Source organism: Fusarium proliferatum (genome assembly GCF_900067095.1).
Source record: "Fusarium proliferatum ET1 genome assembly, contig: FPRO_scaffold017, whole genome shotgun sequence".
NCBI classification, from domain to species: domain Eukaryota; kingdom Fungi; phylum Ascomycota; class Sordariomycetes; order Hypocreales; family Nectriaceae; genus Fusarium; species Fusarium proliferatum.
The window spans coordinates 77,085-96,463 of NW_022194806.1; the positions used below are offsets into that span (position 1 = coordinate 77,085).

The window sequence follows — 19,379 nt, forward strand, 5'->3', positions numbered from 1 at the left end:
TAGATAGAGTCTTGAAAACACAGGCAAGATAAATGGTTATGCTGTTCTGAACAATCATCTCCTTATAATGGATCTACATGGCCTTATATAAGAAGATTAATAGTTGTAGTAATCATAACCCCAGCCGAAGATCACAAAGACAGTTTGGGGATCCCCATGGGGATCTGGGGAAAAGTAAGTTTTGGAAAACTAAGCTGGAATAGGTGGCTCAGCCGAGCTAGCCGAGCTGTCGACTGCAAGCGGCAATTTTGGCGAGCTATCAAGCGATCTAAGCGAGATACGCTGAAGAAAACCTCTCGCTACTCGCCACTTCGCTCAAGTGACTACTCGTTTATGATTCCTATTGGCCAGTGTTAGCAATAAAGAAATATGTGGCAATGGCCTGTCGCTTCGATCGGATGCTAAAATGTTATCCCATGTGATAGTGAAGCTATCAAAATACATAAAATGGAAATCACCATTGTCAAGAACATCCCTTCAAATTAATGGAGACGCTAAATGCAACACGATTCATGAGATCCTACCCACTCAGGTCTCCTTCTTTCCCTTTGTCGTCGTCATGACCAACAAGATTTACCACCACGAGCCAGTCTGGTGGAAGCAAGGTGTCGTCTACCAAATCTACCCTGCATCCTTCAAGGACAACAATGGCGATGGTGTCGGCGATATTCCCGGTATTATTTCCAACCTCGACTATATCCGAGACCTCGGCGTCGACATCATCTGGGTTTCGCCACACTATAAGAGCCCCCAGGTTGATATGGGGTACGATATTTCCGACTTTCAAGATATCCACGAGCCCTATGGCACGCTAGACGACTGCCAGCGACTCATACAGGAAATCCATGACAGAGGAATGCGAGTCATCTTCGACTTGGTAATTAACCACACGTCTGATCAGCACCCTTGGTTCCTCGAATCGCGATCCTCTACTACAAACCCAAAACGCGATTGGTATTTTTGGAGACAGCCAAAGATCGATAGCGACGGCAACAAGTGCAGACCTAATAATTGGAGAAGTCAGTTCACGAAGCCAGCCTGGACCTTTGACGACGTGACTGGAGAATACTATCTTCATGTCTACGCTTCCGGCCAACCAGATCTGAACTGGGAGAGCGAAGCTTGCCGACGCGAGGTCTATGACAACGCGATCAGATTCTGGCTTAACCGCGGTGTAGACGGATTCAGAGTTGATACCGTCAACAAGTTCTCCAAGGTTTCTGGTCTACCTGATGCCCCGGTTGTCGAGCCTAACGAAGAAACACAGACTGCTGTTTGTCATTATGCAAACGGTCCTCGAATCCACGAATATCTCCGTGAAATGAAACAAGTCATGGTACCCTACGATGTCATGACAGTGGGCGAATTGCCGAATACGCCGGATCTCCACGATGTGTTAAAGTACATTTCGCCTGGCTCTGAGCCTGGGTCTCAAGAGATTGACATGGTCTTCAACTTCGACACAATGAACCTGGGACAGACACCAGGCAATAGGTTCTTGCCCGTGCCCTTCGATAACAACGACTTCAAGCGCTGCTTGACAAAGTGGCAGAAGCTTCCGGAGACAACAGGTGCCTGGACAACTGTGTTTTTGGAGAACCATGACCAGGGCAGATCAGTATCACGCTTTGCATCAGATCTTCCCGAGTTTCGGGAACGTGCTGCCAAGATGCTTGCAACTGTTCTTGCAACCATGACGGGAACGTTGTTTCTGTACCAAGGCCAGGAGATTGGCATGATCAATGCACCTGAGACCTGGTCCGCGGATGAGTACAAGTGCGTGCGATCAGCCAACTATATCCAGGATGTGCGCCAACGCACTAACAATGATCCCGATGCGATTAATGAGGCTACGGAGAATCTCCGGCGTGTTGCCAGAGATCACGCCAGGGTTCCAATGCAATGGGACAACACGACTAATGCTGGTTTTACGAGCCCTGACGCAGTGCCATGGATGCCTGTTCTTGACAGCTATCGCGAGATAAATGTCGCAAATCAGCTTGGAGATAAAAACAGTGTTCTAGGGTACTGGCGAGAAATGATCAAGCTTCGGAAGAGGTTTTCGTCACTCTTCGTGTATGGGACCTTTACTTCTATCAATGAGCATCGGGATTTGCTGGCTTTCATCAAGACTGACCCAAAGACTGGCGCTAGAGCGTTGACGATTGCGAATTTGTCACAGTTGGACGTTTCTGTACCCAAGATCGAAGGCTGTTCACTTGGATCTATGCAACCTTTGATGACTAACTACACTGGCACGGTCGCGGAGTCGGTACTCGGACCTTACGAAGCGAGGGTTTACCTCTTGGCTCACAACTGACACTTTGATAGGAATTCTCGTAATAAATGTATTTAAAGAGCAGAATCACAGATACTATCATCATTTACATATATGGAGGTACAGTTCCAAACCTTTCTAAGCAGAAGTATCGTGAATCAACCCGCTCGCTCTTTTTCAGCTGCTCCCTGCCCACGCCAGATGCAAGGTCTGTAATCACTTTAGAATTCCACCACGGATCTGATATGCCCTTCAATTTGTCCAGCACCCAGTCTAGTTCTGTAGCATCCGTGATTTCGACGCCATACATGAATAATGGCCATATAAACGCCGGATGAAGAGCTTGTCCCTCGGGAACGCGCACAATACCTTGTCTGATAGCTGCTCGTGCGTTAAGGATCGGGGATGAAAGAGGTTGAGATCTGCCATAGGCGCGCGCGTGGTATATAAGCTCGGCATGATAGCATATGCGGCACAGAATAGCTACGAGCTTCAGTTCGGAAACTGGACTGCCGTCTCCACCCCCCCAGTCTCCCTCGTCTATGACCGCGTCGATAAAGACAGGACGACCCTGCCATAAGTATTGAAGCTGCTCTTCCAATGTTTGAGAAATGTTGTCGACGTCCGTCTCGTCTTTCAAAGTACCTCGTGATCGATGGTGCCGATTGAGACAGGACACTTGAAGGCTGATATCTTGCAACTCAAAGTAGAAGTGAAAAAGAGCCTGCTGAATTGCATCGTTGGCAGCATCATTCATACTAATATGTCCGACTCGTAGATGCGTTAATGATGAAATATGGTGACTTTTCCGAAGTAACGTGATGACCTTTGGGCTGAGTATGCCCCGTCCTCCTAGATGCATGGCTTTAGTATGGAAAAGATATAGCCACAAGATTATCCTTCGCGCCAAAGGAGACCAAGTTTGAGGCTCTGCACATTCCTCAAGTCGCTTTATTAGCATGCCTTCTTGTTTCAGAAGTGTTGGTATCGTTTCTTGTTGGACAACAACTTCAAAACACGACAGCAAGAAGGCTGTGAAGAGAACAAATTCCATATCAGATGTTAGGTCATCTTGCAGAGATAGGTAGAGAGTCTTCGCGGCGAAGTATTGTGATAGGCCGGGAGATACATCATCGCCATCCAGAAGACTTTTGTATAGTGTTTCAACAGCCTGTATCGCCGCCGCAATCGCTGGAGTGGTTGTTGCCAATTGAGCTAGATAACCCTTCGCAATACACCAGTTGAACGAGTCCCACAGGGCTATGAAAGGCGGGTCAACCTTGGATAAAAAGAACGAATAAGTTGAACTGGGATTTGGGAAGATGTCGCTTGGGAGGGACCTCTGCTCTGGACTTCTTTGTAGTAGAAGATGCTGTGCTTCTGCCCCGAAGCTAGATGCTGGAAACGGATCGCCCCATTCACCCCAAGAAAAGTCGGGATAGCCCGCATCTCCATCAATGAGAGGGTCTGATATATGCGGAGTTATAGGACCATTGGGACTCGGCTCGTCAGCCTCTCCGTCTTCTGTGGGCAAACTAATACGGCAGTTAGAATTACTCGGAGATTGCCACTGAGCTTCGGCGCCGCCATTGAAACAATGCTCCGCTGGAGGACTCTTCTGTGAATAGCCTATGAATTGCGGTGGCTGGTACACGCAAGCCTTGTTGACGCGTTTACAATTGTCGCAAAAGGGCTTTAACTCGTCGCATTTCACTTTTCTTGTTCTGCAGGTCATACATCCTGTCCGAACCCGGGTTCTGCGTGATGGAGGCATATGAGCAAGAACGGAAATGTAGATTCAGTAATAAGATAAGTTAGTGGATAAAAATATCATCTCACGGTCTTGGAGATTCTGTCATGAGTGAGCTGAGAATAACACGTGCTAAAAAAAGCCTTTAACAAGAGAGTGCGCTAAGCTAATTTAAGGGCGCGTTACGTAAAGTTATGGAGAATTTCTGTCTACATATTCATGTAACGTATGTGATAAGCGAGCGAGACAGACAAGCAAGCGAGACACCCCACTTTGCACCTTAAAGGTAGGTTTTTAAAAGCTTATAAAACTTTCAATTTAGGGTTAAAATAGCTAAGAATTTAATAGCTTATATATAAGTATTAAAATAAACTATATTAATTTTCCCGGATCTTTAAAAAAAATTCTATATAGCTATAAACTTTAAAATCTATTTATACTGTAAGATATACTATATTATAAGGTTTTTTATACAAAATAAAATAGCTATAAATTTTTAAAAAATATTATTTAATAAAGCTAACTATGCTATTATATAAAGTATTTTTGTTAGGAATTGGTTATCTTATCTACCGGCGCAGGAAATACTACAGCCAAAATCACGGTGTGGTAGCGCCACCACCACCAGTGGCTGTGAGTGATACAACAGGCTGGGCGTCCCCTCTATCTCCGTCCAACACCAGAGGTCAGGCTTGCCCTGCAAGTCCCCGTCTGAACTGACGAGTGACCAACGGTCGCCTGACATACATCAGAGGATGACTCTCAAGAATGAACTTCAGGTTACTGGGGTTGGTGATGACCCGCGGATACTGATTTTAAAACTGCTCATTGTTCTTCCCAATGCAGACAAACTTTTTACATTCCCGACATTCAGCCATGCCCTCTCATAGAATTACAATAGTGTGGCCTGATTATTTCACTTACTGTAGCAACAACCCCGCGTCCGCCTACCTTATGCATGTAGTAAGCTGAAAAAGAATGTTGGGTTGGTAATTAACTCAGGGCCACTCAGATGCTGGAGCCGCGTTTGTTGGAAGAACATTGGTGCAAAAAGTCATACGACTAATGCTGCAGGAGGCCCACCAGACACGTGGTGAAGATAGCTTCCGTGAGGGGATGGGGCATAGCCGCCTTATATATTAACAGGAGAATCTTTCTCGTATTTACTTTAGTCTTTCAATATGCTAGTATGGATTGAGAGTTAGAGCTTATGACACCAAGGCATAAGGGATAATTCTTTTTCATTCTCCAGCTCCATCTAGAAGATGGAAGCGCACCAGAGACAGATTCAGGCAATGGCTACTATCGATGGAATTCCTGCTGACAGCAGAATGTCTTCTTCAAATCCATACAGAAAGCAAGCTAACGTTAACAACATACGCTTCAACAACGACCATCGGCGTTCGCTTCATCTTGTAACATCTACCCCCGATGATGATAATCGATATCATGCATACTCTGACGAGCCACAACTTCCGAGAAGCTTCGAGGAAGACATTTCTCCATCATCTTCAATTATAGATGCAATGGAAGAGCTTTTTATAGATTACGGTCAGAGCGAAACACGGAACAACACAGCTAACCCCAAATATGATCAGCTGACTCGGTCTTCGGTCATGCGAGACTGTGACATAAGAGCTCATCATCCTGAAGAAGCAGGTGACAAGATCTCCAAGGGAGTCACACTGACAGAACCTTTCGGTTTCATATGGCGTATGCCTTTCCTTTTATCATGCAGCAGTGTTATGTACAAACACTAATCATAAACCAGCGAAATGCCCTACAGAGATGGAGAACGCACCGATGATAGTCAAATGGGAAGTTTGCCGTGTTGCATGCCACTGTTCTTTGACTTTAGAAGGCGTACCCCTGAAGTATCTCTCACAATGGAGAGATCAGGATGTTTTCTGGAAAGCCCTGAAACAGCACAATTGCTTCCGTCATAAAACTTTGCCAGCAAAGTGTGATAGAGAAGTATGGGACCAAGGCCATGGACAGGATATTAACACGGAAAGAGCTGTAGAGTATAAGGCCAGGCTGCACTTTGACGATCCAAACAAAGAACCAATGCTGGAGCTTGAAAAACCTGTATCTGAAAAAAGCTCCCGACTTCGTCGAAAATTTGGGTTCAATCGTTTTACAGAACTCCAGCTGCTCTTTAGCGATAAATGCGCGACAATCATTAAAAACAAAGACAAAAAGAGAGCACTAGCCAGATGGCTAGTCCAAGAGCGACATCTATTTCTGACTCAGGAATGGGTAGCATGTTTCATCGAGGAAATACAATCAAGAAAAGGGAAATTCGGCTTAGTCGCACCTAAGAAAACCGGCAAGCGCGTTGTTTTGTTCGCAGAGCACGTGAAAGGATTCAACATTGGCTCTAATATGCCTGCAAAGGCTAGTCTGATCAATCGTCCATCAGCTTCCACGTCAGTTGATTCATTTTGCGACAGGTATGATGTACTGGACTGGCTTTTGCAGCTTGATTCCAACGCAGATCAGCCTTATATTAAGCTCTTTCATCGAATTTCGTTAGGTAACATCGCATTTCCCTTTGTATATTCTTAACTAGTATCACTGCTAATACACCATACACCTATGTTATAGGCCTAAGCAAAACAACTCCAACTGTATTGCTCATGGAGAAGTCTATTCGGTGCATACATACAGATGTTAAATCTTCAAACGGTACGCCCATGAACGACGGCATCGGAAGAATTTCTCAGCTGCTTATGAGAGAGGTGCGGGATGTCATGGGTCTGGACTTTCTCCCAGCAGCAATTCAAGCTAGGATTGGTGGGGCGAAAGGGCTCTGGATGATGGATCTAAGTCCCTATTCCCCAGATGAGCGCTGGATCGAGATATATCCATCGCAGCAAAAATGGAATTGCAACTGGTCAGATCCCGCCCATCGAACCTTGGATGTAGTTTCCGTTTCTTCTTACACGGGACCAGCCTTTCTGAATCTCCAATTCGTTCCAATCTTGGAAGAGCGAGCAGTTGATCGAAAACTCATGCGGACAACTATTTGCCAACGCATAGATGAGCATCTTCGTAACGACTTGGACAATGCCAAAGCAGCCATAGAAACACCGGAGGTCTTTCGAAAGTGGATCCATGGAACTTCCTACACCACATTTGGTGACAGGCAAGATGGCACATCATGGTTTGTGGGAGGTTTACCTTCAAACTGGCCTGGGATAATGAGCTTTCTTGCTGACGGCGGTTTTGAACCAACGAGGCTCGAGTTCCTCAATAGTATGATGTTCGATCATCAAAAAGACCGTTGGAAACATATGGAAACCAAGCTTCATGTCAAGATTGCCAAGTCAACTTCGGCATTGATGACCATCGACTTCCAGGGGGTCCTGGCGCCAAATGAGGTCCAGCTGTGCTTTTCACCGGCATTTGATGATGGACAACAGACCCTTGATGACCTTGGTGGATTTAGCGTGCTTGTTGGCCGCTGCCCAGCACATCTACCAAGCGATATTCAAAAGGTAAATGCTGTGTTCAAGCCAGAGCTACGACACTTCAAAAATGTCATCATATTCTCTTCTTTAGGCGACGAGCCACTAGCAAATAAGCTTTCAGGGGGGGATTATGACGGAGATAAGGCATGGGTTTGCTGGGACCCAGACATAGTCGACAATTTCAAGAGCACTGATATGCCTTCGCCGCAAAATTTCGAGCAGTACTTCCAGCCCAACAATCAGACGTTAGGAAGTCTAGCATCCCGATACGGAAAGCCTCGCTATCTGGACATGTTTTTGGAAGAAGCCTTCGACTTTCATCTTAACCCCTCTTTCATGGGCATTTGCACAAGCTACAAAGAAAGACTAGCTTATCATGAGAGCAGTATTGGAAACGAGATAGTCGTCAAACTGAGCTTGCTTTTAAGTGCGCTCGTGGACCAAGAGAAAAGCGGATTCGAATTTGACGACAATATTTGGTGTCGTATCAAGGAAGAGCTGTGTGGTGGCAAAATGTTCCTGAAAGCTCCAAGCTATAAAACCGACAACCTTGCAGCTTTAGCTACCTCCAACCATATTATTGATTTACTCAAACTTAGAATACACCAGCGGATACAGGACGCGATCACAGAGTTTTGTGATTACCAAAAGTGTTCTGGCATTGGATACGATAAACCACTGCTCACCACGTTTGATCCAGACCTTGTTAGGTATTGGAACGATTTTGAGGACCAAGCAAACCAGATAACATCACTATTCGATCCATCTTCCTGCTGGTTCAAAGACTTTCGGTCAAGTCTCATCCAAGAAATAGATGAATGTAGGACATATTGGGGGGAGGTGATGTCTGGCAAAGAACACTACCTGACCAAGGTCATCCCTGTTCATGAACGGTGGAAAGACATCTTACCGAATATCGAGAGCGACTCGCTAGTTGCATCTCTGATGGCATCCTCACTCAAAAATGGGGTAGGTCGCTCGAAAGAGTTAGAACCGTGGGATCTTCTCAAAGCTAGTCTCACCTTTAAGAGGCATCATCAACATGCCAAATTCGTTTGGCAAATAGCAGGTCGGCAATTACACTTTATCAAAGCATGCAGAGGAAGGAGCGATGATGAGAATGGTGTACTTCCACCGATTCCTGTGGTTTCGAGGATGTACAGAATCCTGCGTCCAGATACAAGACGAGTTGAGAGGGTCCTTGCTGGTCAAGAAGAGGATTTTGAGGATGCTCAGTAATAGGGATTGTAGTTAAAATTATCAGTGTGTGTCCCCAAAGCCCTGTTAGATCCGAAAAATGAAGATACTGTCATTATTTCACGAACAGGAGGGATCCCGTGTGAACACACTTAGAACATAAGTTTAGATCAAAGTAAAACTACGAAAGAACAAGTCAAGTTTGAGATTAGAGGATACACTAGATATATAAAAACATTTATCGCTAAATAAAACCAGAGAGTGTTATGGATTTGGAATTGAGGATAGTAGAGAGATCGAGAAACTGGACCAAGTGGAACTGAGACAACCTCTCCGTATTTAGTGTTTATATGTATTTGAACCCTTGGCATCACTTTTATGAATGTGCTCCCTAAAATTAGGTTTCAAGCCGCATGGGCCTCAGGAAGAATCCATAAACACCTGATTTCTGGTATAGAGTACAACGACAGTGAATCCAAGCTTGAGCCTCTCGGAAGTTACCTCTCCAAACTTGGCTAGTCTACAAAGCAATGGGAATATTCAATCTTTGACCAAGAGTGTTATACCAAGCAAAATCTCCGCAGTTCTTATCTCACCCAAGAAAGCCCCATACCTCCAAGGACGATGAGAAATTCCATCCTCAATTTGGAAGATATCATGATCGACGTTGCCTTCGTCAGGTAAGTTTTCAAACACCGGAAATGCTACCTCGTGCCAAAAGTAAACACATTGCCGATTGATATACTTATTTCGGTCGAAAGCCAGTCTTTAAAGTCACCGTCTTTCATGTTGATTTACTCTACTGTGGATACCTACTCTTTGTGGTCAAGCTATGAGAAACCTACCGAGATAAGTCATTGAAGAGCTTTTGTAGCTTCCTCCCCTCCCGGCTGACATGTAGATTGATAAGCATGCAGGGTAGTAATTCTCGCTCTGCGACTGTCCTGGCGCTTGCCTGATCTCTGTGTTTCATGGCGATCCAGAACGCATCGCAATAAGCCCGAGGGACGGTCACATCATTGATCTTCTCATACGCAAGCAGGTAATAGCCTCTGTACGCGCTGGAGCATCTTGGACGGCGCCTGAATACCGCCGATCCATCGTCGATGGAGTGATCAAGTGCCTGAATCTCAATCAAGCTTCGGTCACTCATTTTGCGCCCAGTGGGTGACAGAGAACAGTGGCCACAGATACAAGTAAAGATGACCAGACTCATAATCCCCGAGTTTTCGCACATATATGATTGTGATCGTTGAACCAGTATCGATTTCTTGGTAGCAGGGGTTCTATAGCAGAATTGAAATCACATCAATAATGTGAAACCTCTTGATTATCTCAGAACATATCGGTTTCCTGCTCTTCTATTCCTAATTGCCATGTACCCCTGTTTATGTCCGACCTATTTCCATATAATCCATTCCCCAGCAACTGATTTGTCCCAGTTCGATCGACGATGTGCATACACGACACTCACGCTTGGGAACACCTACTTTAGCTTTGATACGTCACCCACTTCTTTACTGTGATTTCAATCCGAAGTTTCTTGTCAATAATCATTACGAGTTCGTGGTACCGACCGGCTAGTCGAGTGTAGCCTACTTCCACTATAGGACTTAAAGATCTCTTTTACTATGATCCTTCTTGATCGCAAAGGCAGTCGATAGATGAAGTTTCAATTTTAACCCTAACCCTCACTCTCGAGATCCCGTCTTTCTTTTCCCACCTAGACCCCATCAAAAACCAAAAGGCTTTGAATACTGATATCACCAAAGCCATGATGATATAGTAGTTCTCGGCCGTGGTGAACTGGAAATTCAGCTACAACCATGATGCTGATGTTCTCATTACCAATACCTGCTTCAGCCAACAGTTGAAGCACTGCATAAAGCGTCTTTCCAGTGGCAAGTACGTCGTCTATTACGACCACTGATGCGCCCCTAGGAATCAAATCTTGACTCATCTCGATTCTCTTCCCTCCTACATCCTCAGCTTCTGAGCCGGAGATATGTGATGAAGGCTTTTTGACAGAGACGGTGGGCGGGGGGAGCTTCCCGGCTTCGCGGATTAGCGCCAAGGGGACGTTGACTTGCTGGGCCAACGCGGATGCATACACGAAGCCTCCCGCTTCGCAACAGGCCACCGCTCCAACTTTACCCCAATCACCTTTGAACTGAGTCCGTAACAGAGAAGTGCACAAAGCCAACCCGCCCTGCCGTTGGGCGACGTTCAGCACATGTCGGAAACTGATGCCTGGGCGTGGGAAGTCGGGCACAGGGACCACCATAGTAGCTAGTCGCTCCAGGTCCTTATGGAGGAGGGGAAGCAGGTACTTATCCGCAAACCTTCTGGCGCCGTCGTCTCCCGTCGCTTCATTGTCGAAGACAAGACTGTGGCGGTAGTTCAACATCGTTGAATTCGACTTACAATTACTACCATTGCTGCCACGATCGTCATTGTTGCAATGATCATGTAGATTTTTTGCATTGACTCGGCACTTCCGGCGAGCTTGTCGCGTCTTTTCACTAGCTGTGACGCGAATGTCAAGCAATCTGCTGTTCGGAACTAAATGCGACAAGGTTGCAGTCGGTGCCTCATCTCTCATCCCGGTGATTACCAGTACATCCGTATCTGTGGCGCCGGACACCACATTCAGGAAGTGCTTCTCGCGAAGCCGAGGTTGTTGGCGCATCTGTTCCTTGAAGAATGCCGTCAATGCTGGTCTGTGTTGTTCCTTGTAAGCGCGATTCACCAACAGAGCATTCAAGTCTGCACCGGTAGCTGCTGCGTATTCTCCCTTGGTGGTATCGCTGATGCTGGCCTTGCGTGCCTTGCAGTGTTTGTGGGCATATCTAGTAAACATGGAGACCCAAATATCAGCGCAGTAGTCTTTACCAACCCCGCTTTCTCCCGTAACAAGAATAATAAGTTTCTGTTTTATTGGCGGTGTTGGGAGCGGACAGGCGTAAGCCAACACCTTGCGCGGGTCTAGGGTCTCCTTAAGCCAGGCCAGGCGCGGTCCGTTTGGTCCGAAGGCCATGGCGGCTAGCGGCATATCTCTGGGATCCGGCCCAAGGTCCGCACGGTAAGCTCCGCTGCTCAAAGGCAATAAGTCTCTGGCCACATTATACACCCATTGCACGGCATCTAGAGCAACTTCAGTTCCGCCTTGGTCACGAGGCCAGACAGCAGTTATCACACAGGCAAAATCCCAGTCTCGACAGCCGAAAGCAGTAGCATCATCGGCTACATCGCTGAGCGCCCCACCTCCTTGAAGCAGATGAATGTAACAGAGCGGAGACGGACGAGTCTCTATGGCCGCTAATAAGATGTCGGTGATGTCCACAGCCCCGATTTGTTTTAAGAATAAACACCGCTTGAATGAGGCCGTCTTGCCGCCACCATGTCCACCGTGCATGCCGGATACGTACATTTCGGTTTCGAATAGGCCGACGCCATCAACGGTCTCGAGACTAGCTTCCGGCCCCAATGATGAGTCTATGAGCGTATGCGATTGGGAAGCAACTTTAGTCGTAGCAGATTCGATCAGCGTCACGCCAAGATGTATCTGCGCGTTATTTGAATACAAATAGGCATCCGCGGAACAGTGCCGAGCCAGAGTTTTGGTACACTGATCAAATTCGTGAAGCTTGAGCCGCGCTTCATGATCGTCTTTTAGGGGGATGGTCCAGTTCCGGACGCAATAGGTTCGGGCCGCATGAGCTTCAAATACAACGCTGACAATGATGCCAAAGTTGGTCCCTGCGCCTTTCAAAGCCCATAATATATCGCTCTCATCTTCTGACTTCATGGCACCGGCCGGTCGATACTTGCTTGGTACGCGACCGACGTATAGCACTTGACCAGAGGCAACGCTAACCATTACTGCACCCACGATGGCGTCACACGCAAGCCCGTGCAACCTGGCCAAGTGTCCAACGCCGCCCTGCAGCCAGAGTCCTGACCCTACACTTGGGCGGGCTCCCATAGGTACCGTCAAGCCTACTGCCATAGTTTTGCGGATGATGTCTCCAGTATTGCAGCCAGCCTCCGCGATAACCAGGGGTGTAGAATCGAGATTGGGTCCTTCTCCCTCCGTCTCAGTTATGACCGTGTGTACTTGATCAAAAGCACCCATGTCAATGGCGACAACGTTAGGCCAAAGGCACTGGCCGCTATGGCTTCCGCCTATAACAGTCAGACCAACGTTTTGTTCGAGGGCCCACTTCACGCACTGCTGGATGTGCTGAATCTGTTTCGGTCTAACAATCGATGCGGGACGGTGGAGGCGGGCTTCCTGGTTTTTAATTCTCCTGCCTTTATCCACCAATGGCATCTGTGCCATCAAGTCCGGCAATGTAATTGCATGTTTAGTAAAAGTGGCCATCATGTTGGGCGAACCGAACAAGAGATGGTCGGGGTGTGCCTTTTCACAACGACCCAGTGCGTGGCATAGCTCACGCCATTCGCCCCGAATAGCTTCGTCCATTTTCGCATCTGCGAAGGTGAAGCCCGCGATAAAAGAAGTAAATCGGTCCATTTTCTCATCATCGGTTGCTACCCGAACGACACCGGTAGGGAAAGACGCCGTGCTATGACACACCAAGCCGTCAAGGTTCAAGTCGCCATCACGATGGAACACCGCCACTATTCCCGGTTCTGGGTGTTCGTCAAGTGATTTCAGTGCCTGTTCAATAAACTTGCGTTTAGGTTTCATGCCGTACATGCTATGGCAGAATAAGACGACATCGAATTTCTCACCATCACTTGTCCTAACGCTTGTACCGCTTCTTGTGTTTTTGTTGTCATTGTCTGGTGTGAATGGCATCTGATGAATATCGGGCCGGCGTTCCAGGCATGGCAGAGGAGGCTCTGTTCCTGAGATGGGGTGAAACCAATCATCTAGTCTTATGGCAAACAAGTCGTTAGGCTCGAATGCAACATATCTCCTGACTTTGCGCCTGATATGATAGGGTAAGTATCCAACAACGCTCTTTGGGCCAGGTCCGATTTCTAGCAGCGAGATATAACCCCGCGACTTCAGTAAACGACGTAGGAGCGAAGAGAGTTGAGGAACAATAAATTTCTGGTATGTCGTTGTTTCCGAGCCTTGAAAAAGGACGTCGAAACCGGCGCTGTACTCCACGTGGGACAACGGCTGCGTTGCGTGCGGTGCTGTCGCCCTCGCTGTCTGCCTAAGGGCTTGCTTCAGGGTGTCGAGAGTGGCCATATCAGCTTACACGCTTTGTTGCCGGTAGAGATAATGGAGTATTATTGTGTATGGGTGACGGCTAGGTTTAGCTGAATTGTGTAGCTACGGAGCTGTTGCCGCTTCTTATCTGCCTCGATACTGGGTGTAATGGAAACGTCAGAATCTTTGGTTTATCGAAGAGAATGTCTCGATTTTTGACTAACCGGTCATTTACCTGATTTTGATTCTTATTCTTATGCTTTCTGTTATCAGGGAAAATCTTACTTCAGGAGTTAATGAGATGAGCAAGTCCTTGTTGGATGGTGGGTAGAACTTTGATGTCCGCGTTGGCGTTACGTTATCTTGGCAACGTTGATGTGTGGCCACGTCAGCCCCCTCATTATTCGAAAGGGTTTCAACTCTCCCTATCAACGAAGAACACGTTTACCGTGTGGTATGTTGAAGAGTTTGTGTGATCCCTTCCGCGAAAAAACCTGTGTCGGCCGGCCTCCCGCATGGCTTACCATGCAGGAGGCCGGATGTTCTAACAATACGTGGCGGTGATTCTCTTAGGCTGTTCAAGAGGGGCCGTATCAAAGTACATGGGGATTACATCCTGTCTACAAGACAAAAGTGCAACACATATTTCCGTGTATCATGCACCATTCCAATAGGTTTTACGCAATAGGAAATTGAAATTCATTTCTGCAGGGAACGGAGACAAAGCACTTAATGGAGAAGGGACCATTGACTGCCGTCAAATCCTAAGAGAATGTGACAACGACAGTTAACCTTTTACGAATCGAGTGAATAATTTATACTGAAAGCTGCCAAGATTGGAGCCTACACCTAGTGGCACAAAGAACATCAGCTCTTGAGTGTCAACATACTGCATTTCATCGTATCCATGCGGGCGAAAGCACCACATTCATGACACGAGCTATACATATCACCCGTAAGCATGGAGCAATTCAGTCCGAGTTAGACAGTTCTCATGCTCCATAGGAGGTTTATGGTGTCGCACACAACATATTAGCAGCCGGCCTCCGGCAGAAGTACAACAGAGTGACCATTTCGGAGAAGAGGTTCTTGAGCCAAATCCCCCAGATGTATGGGCTTGGATGACTGTAATTCACCTTTCATTCACATATAATGGTACATGTATCAGCCAGCTTCAAAGCTGATAGGGTGAAAGGAGAGACATGTATGGTTGCGAATGCGCTCTGTTTGATTAACAGCAGGTGAGAAGATAAACCATAATGGTACATCTACCCCCCGGTTCCTTTATCCGCCAGTTTACTTACTTAAGAAGCAGTCTTTCCGCAGGGTCAGTTTCATTTGTTTGTTTTCCAAGCCTTTCTAAGTCGCGGACTTTCACGTCACGTGGCGACAGAATTACTTCCATGAGATACCTTACCTAACACCTCTGTTCCCACTCGGTCTATAACAGTTCACATGGCTAGCTCCAAAAAGGGCAGCGTCCTTTCGAAGAGACGGGCCCCCAACGATGCTACTTCCCCAATCAGCGAGAATTCAACGCGAGATGGGCGCAAAAGACGGAAAAAACAAAAGGTCAGCAGCCTTGGGGCCATAGCTGACAGCAAGGTTTCGAGTGTCCCGGATCAATACAAGAAGTCGCCCGGCCCAATGACCGGTTCTAGAGATCCTTGTAAGTTATTATAGTCTTGCTTTTTACTGGGCCGTCTTGCGTCTATAGGTACAAGTTTCTTTGTATTGCCACTAATAGTTGAACTTCTCAGCGACCAAAAACATAACCCGTCAAGGAGATAGTCAAGAACAGGTTTCATTACGCCTAGAAAAGATGCAAGGTGCTGTGCGAACTCTGTTAGAGTGCATCGGCGAAGATCCCGGCCGTGACGGCCTTCTGGATACACCTTCGCGTTATGCCAAGGCATTGCTGTTCTTCACCAAAGGCTACCATGCCAATGTGGAAGATGTTGTGAATAACGCGCTATTCCATGAACGCCATAAGGAGATGGTCATTGTGAGAGATATCGACATATGTAGCCTTTGTGAGCACCATCTTGTGCCATTTACAGGAAAGGAAAGCTCTCTTTTCCATCAATATGTCCTGTACACTGGACTCTGAGATATGCCGGCTAATTCTTTCTTCTAGATGCACATCGGTTACATCCCCTCCAAAACCGTTATCGGCCTCTCAAAGCTTCCTCGAGTTGCCGAGGTATTCTCTCGTCGCCTACAGATACAGGAGCGCCTGACGAAGCAGGTCGCTGATGCCATTATGGCCATCCTCAAGCCTCAAGGTGTTGCCGTCATGATGGAGTCTAGCCACCTGTGCATGGTGATGCGTGGCGTTGAGAAGACCAGCGCCACAACTCTGACAAGCTGCATGCTGGGATGTTTCAAGCAGAAGAGGAAGACACGAAATGAGTTCATGCATTATGTCGGAGTGCCCAGATAAGATGAAAGATTTGGGACTACGGATTTATCACGACGGAATGGGATGCTAGCATTGATATGCCAGTTGCAAAACCACAAAGAAAGAGATTTTTAGATACTCTACTGTACTGACTACCACTGGTAATGGTGGAAGGAGTGCTCGCTATTGCTGGTCTACAGGCGTTAGTAGGCTGGAACCCCAATATTTAGAGTTTAAAAATTAAGATAGAATTATCTTTACTTTAATAAAAAACTACAGTTATAATAATATGTTCATAATGAGCTCCCTTGCATGATGCCAGAAACAAGAAGTAGGAGTACGAATAGGTCTTGATTCAGTATATTTCTTGCTATAAGGTAGAAGCCGTATAAAAATAGCAGGCATTAAAGCAGGGACTCAGGAAAATGTATAGCCTATTTTGCAGGGGCAATAGTTAACTTTAATATCTTAAGTACTTGAAATTTATAAAACTTTTTTTAATATAAAATATAACTATTTATAGCACTTTAATTTATAACTTCTGCTTCTATTAATTAATTACTATTAAATTATTTATAACTAAAGTAGGAAACCGTGGCTTCTATAAAAAGAAAAAGTAGCGAAGGCAGCAGGTTACATATAGAGCCAAGAAAAAGATAGATGTAGCAATAAAGGCTGGGAGCAGGGAGTAGGCCCGGACAAAGAGGCACCTACTGAGGTTGTCTTTATCTTCTGTATCAAGTCAGTCACGCAAAAGCTTGGATAGAAACAATTCAACAACCCTTCGCACCAAGTCTAATTCAGTGCTGCACATGGGCTATTGACTCCTGAGAATAGTGCAAGATATTAATTCAACAGTGCTTTTTTTGGCCTCGGTTCAATGTTTAAAGAATGAAACCCTATCTACATCTACCCTGTGAAATGGGATGGTGGAGGTTGTTCGATGTAAATTTCCTTATCATTGGTACAGGGGGCCTACCATCCTGGGAAATGTAAAAACTACATGCAGAACGCATAAGTGGCATAAGAAAAATGAGGGGTAGACATGTTAGCTCGCTTTCAAGGGCGTTCATATCGATGGCAAGTGACCAAATTTACATTTCTTCTAGGTATGACTCAAAAGACCCACTCTGTGTTGGTTGAGCCTTATATGACAATGAGACATGCCGAAATTGTAAGAACTGAGTGTCATTAATAGCCGACTTGTGGTGTAGTCCTACGAAAATGAGGCCAGCCGCAGGTGGAGCCTGAGCCGCCAACTGCAGTTGTGATAGGTAGGGCGTCGAATCATGTTGGTCGTGGTGCATTGCACTTGCCATTGCAAAGAATTAATCATCACATAAAAGATTCCACGTCATTCGAGCTATGCTTTAAGTGATGGAACGGTGTGGCATGACTCCAAAAGTTCGAGTACTATTTATAGACTAACCTGACTGCGTGACACATACTGAGCCTCTTGACTTGTGAAATGCTTACAGCTTGATTTTAGGATTGTCGCAAGTGCCTCTTTTTACCTAAGACATTGTAACACGCTCAAATATGACCGAACTTTACGAAAGTATTGACCCTGATGGAGATACCTTGATTACGATCTCCTATTTGCCTGTGCTTACCCAGAGCGTGGATGAGCCAGTGGCTGCCGAAGACCCAGACCATAAAGATAGCCATTCCATCTTCTCCAGCACAGATGGGACTACCCACTGTCATGAAGGTCTGAGAGAACATCGTCTGGAGAGTTTTTTCATATTTATATAGGAACTGACTTATTTTCCTACTGATCTAGGAGACGAATCGGTATCCGAGCTCAGGTTGAAAGTATCCAAGAAACACCTTACAGTAGCATCTCGCCGTGCTAAAGCGATGTTCCAAAGAAACTATCGTGAGACTCAGAAATCTGAAGTTGATGGCCTTTACCACTGGAAAATTGGGCCTTTATTTGATCCTGAAGCTCTTAGGATGGTCATGAAGGTGATACACGCGCAAGCTCAAGATTTGCCAGACGACGTCACGCTTCAGAGGATAGTCTCAATAGCTGAGGTTGTGGACGACCTTCAATGCCATGACGCTCTATCATTCTTTGTCAAGGCATGGATTAATCGGTTATCTGAGTCAGTTCCGAGTCGAATGTGTGACGAGCTGGTACAATGGATCTTCATTGCATCGGTATTCGGCCTGGATGAGAAGTTCAAGCAAGCGACAAGAGTGGCAATCATGCACAGTACGGGGCCTATAGATACATTAGGACTTCCTATGCGTCCAGATATTGTCGGTATGTTCATCATCATCTCGCAAGTACGATACTTACCGGAGCAGATAAAATTGAGCAAAAGAGACAAGATCTTGTCGAAGATCTCATCGCACAGTTAGATGATCTGTTAGACAACTTATGCTCGGGCCGGTCTTGTCGTGTCCTTGCATGCAGGCTCATGATGATTGGAGCATTGACTCAGCAAATGAAGAACACGAATTTGCACTCGCCTCGTCCAGCAAGGCCTTTCCACAACCAGAGTCTGTCCTCAGCACTTGAGACGGTGCGACACTTTGACTCGCCTTCTCTCTATCTCCCATCAGAGGATAATCATCTTTATCTATCTGATCAAGTTAATTCGTCCTTCAAGGAGTCTAAAGAGGATGTTTGGGTGTTGCAGAAAGACATATTTTTATCATCCCGTCGGAAAAAGAAGGACAGGGGCCTGTTTGATTCAGAAGATGACGAACAACCAAACAAAAGTCCCAAACAACTTACGTTTCACTGCTGTCGCTTACAGGCTCACCTAGAGCCTGTAATTAATCTCTTAGAAGCTAAAGTGTTTACCCTGGATATAGATGGCTTCTGAGTAGGCTTATAATATGGCTTTAAAATAGTTACTTCCTTTAAATTAAGGCTAAAACTAGTAAAAAAGGTAGATAGGTATAGTAGTTTAAAGTGATTATAGCTTTATAAGAATTTTTAATATAAAGGATATATATATATATAACATCTAGTATAAAGCAACTTAAAAGAGAGTAATTATTATACTTTATTAAATAATTATTTTAGACCACTATATAAGATATTATATAAACAATTAGTAAATTATATTTATATTTAG

At 45.8% G+C, this 19,379-nt stretch overlaps 6 protein-coding genes across 6 annotated transcripts; 4 read left to right on the top strand and 2 right to left on the bottom strand.

The window, feature by feature from the left end:
• Positions 1–559: 559 nt before the first annotated feature.
• Positions 560–2,320, top strand: FPRO_15846 (uncharacterized protein; the record flags this gene model as incomplete). Its single annotated transcript, XM_031224760.1, has 1 exon — positions 560–2,320. One exon carries the CDS (start codon positions 560–562, stop codon positions 2,318–2,320), a length of 1,761 nt encoding a protein of 586 aa, XP_031089987.1.
• A 64-nt stretch (positions 2,321–2,384) lies between these two features.
• On the bottom strand, positions 2,385–4,052 carry FPRO_15847 (uncharacterized protein; the record flags this gene model as incomplete). Its single annotated transcript, XM_031224761.1, has 1 exon — positions 2,385–4,052. One exon carries the CDS (start codon positions 4,050–4,052, stop codon positions 2,385–2,387), a length of 1,668 nt encoding a protein of 555 aa, XP_031089988.1.
• A 1,241-nt stretch (positions 4,053–5,293) lies between these two features.
• Positions 5,294–8,740, top strand: FPRO_15848 (uncharacterized protein; the record flags this gene model as incomplete). The annotated part of the gene is made up of 3 exons (XM_031224762.1): positions 5,294–5,741; positions 5,800–6,564; positions 6,636–8,740. 3 exons carry the CDS (start codon positions 5,294–5,296, stop codon positions 8,738–8,740), a joined length of 3,318 nt encoding a protein of 1,105 aa, XP_031089989.1.
• Positions 8,741–10,421: 1,681 nt separating this feature from the next.
• Positions 10,422–13,925, bottom strand: FPRO_15849 (uncharacterized protein; the record flags this gene model as incomplete). Its single annotated transcript, XM_031224763.1, has 1 exon — positions 10,422–13,925. The coding sequence occupies one exon, from the start codon at positions 13,923–13,925 to the stop codon at positions 10,422–10,424; it is 3,504 nt and encodes a 1,167-aa protein (XP_031089990.1).
• Positions 13,926–15,341: 1,416 nt separating this feature from the next.
• FPRO_15850 (uncharacterized protein) lies at positions 15,342–15,996 on the top strand (the record flags this gene model as incomplete). Its single annotated transcript, XM_031224764.1, has 2 exons — positions 15,342–15,555; positions 15,647–15,996. The coding sequence occupies 2 exons, from the start codon at positions 15,342–15,344 to the stop codon at positions 15,994–15,996; spliced, it is 564 nt and encodes a 187-aa protein (XP_031089991.1).
• Positions 15,997–17,826: 1,830 nt separating this feature from the next.
• On the top strand, positions 17,827–19,124 carry FPRO_15851 (uncharacterized protein; the record flags this gene model as incomplete). The annotated part of the gene is made up of 3 exons (XM_031224765.1): positions 17,827–17,998; positions 18,071–18,556; positions 18,601–19,124. The coding sequence occupies 3 exons, from the start codon at positions 17,827–17,829 to the stop codon at positions 19,122–19,124; spliced, it is 1,182 nt and encodes a 393-aa protein (XP_031089992.1).
• Positions 19,125–19,379: the final 255 nt, after the last annotated feature.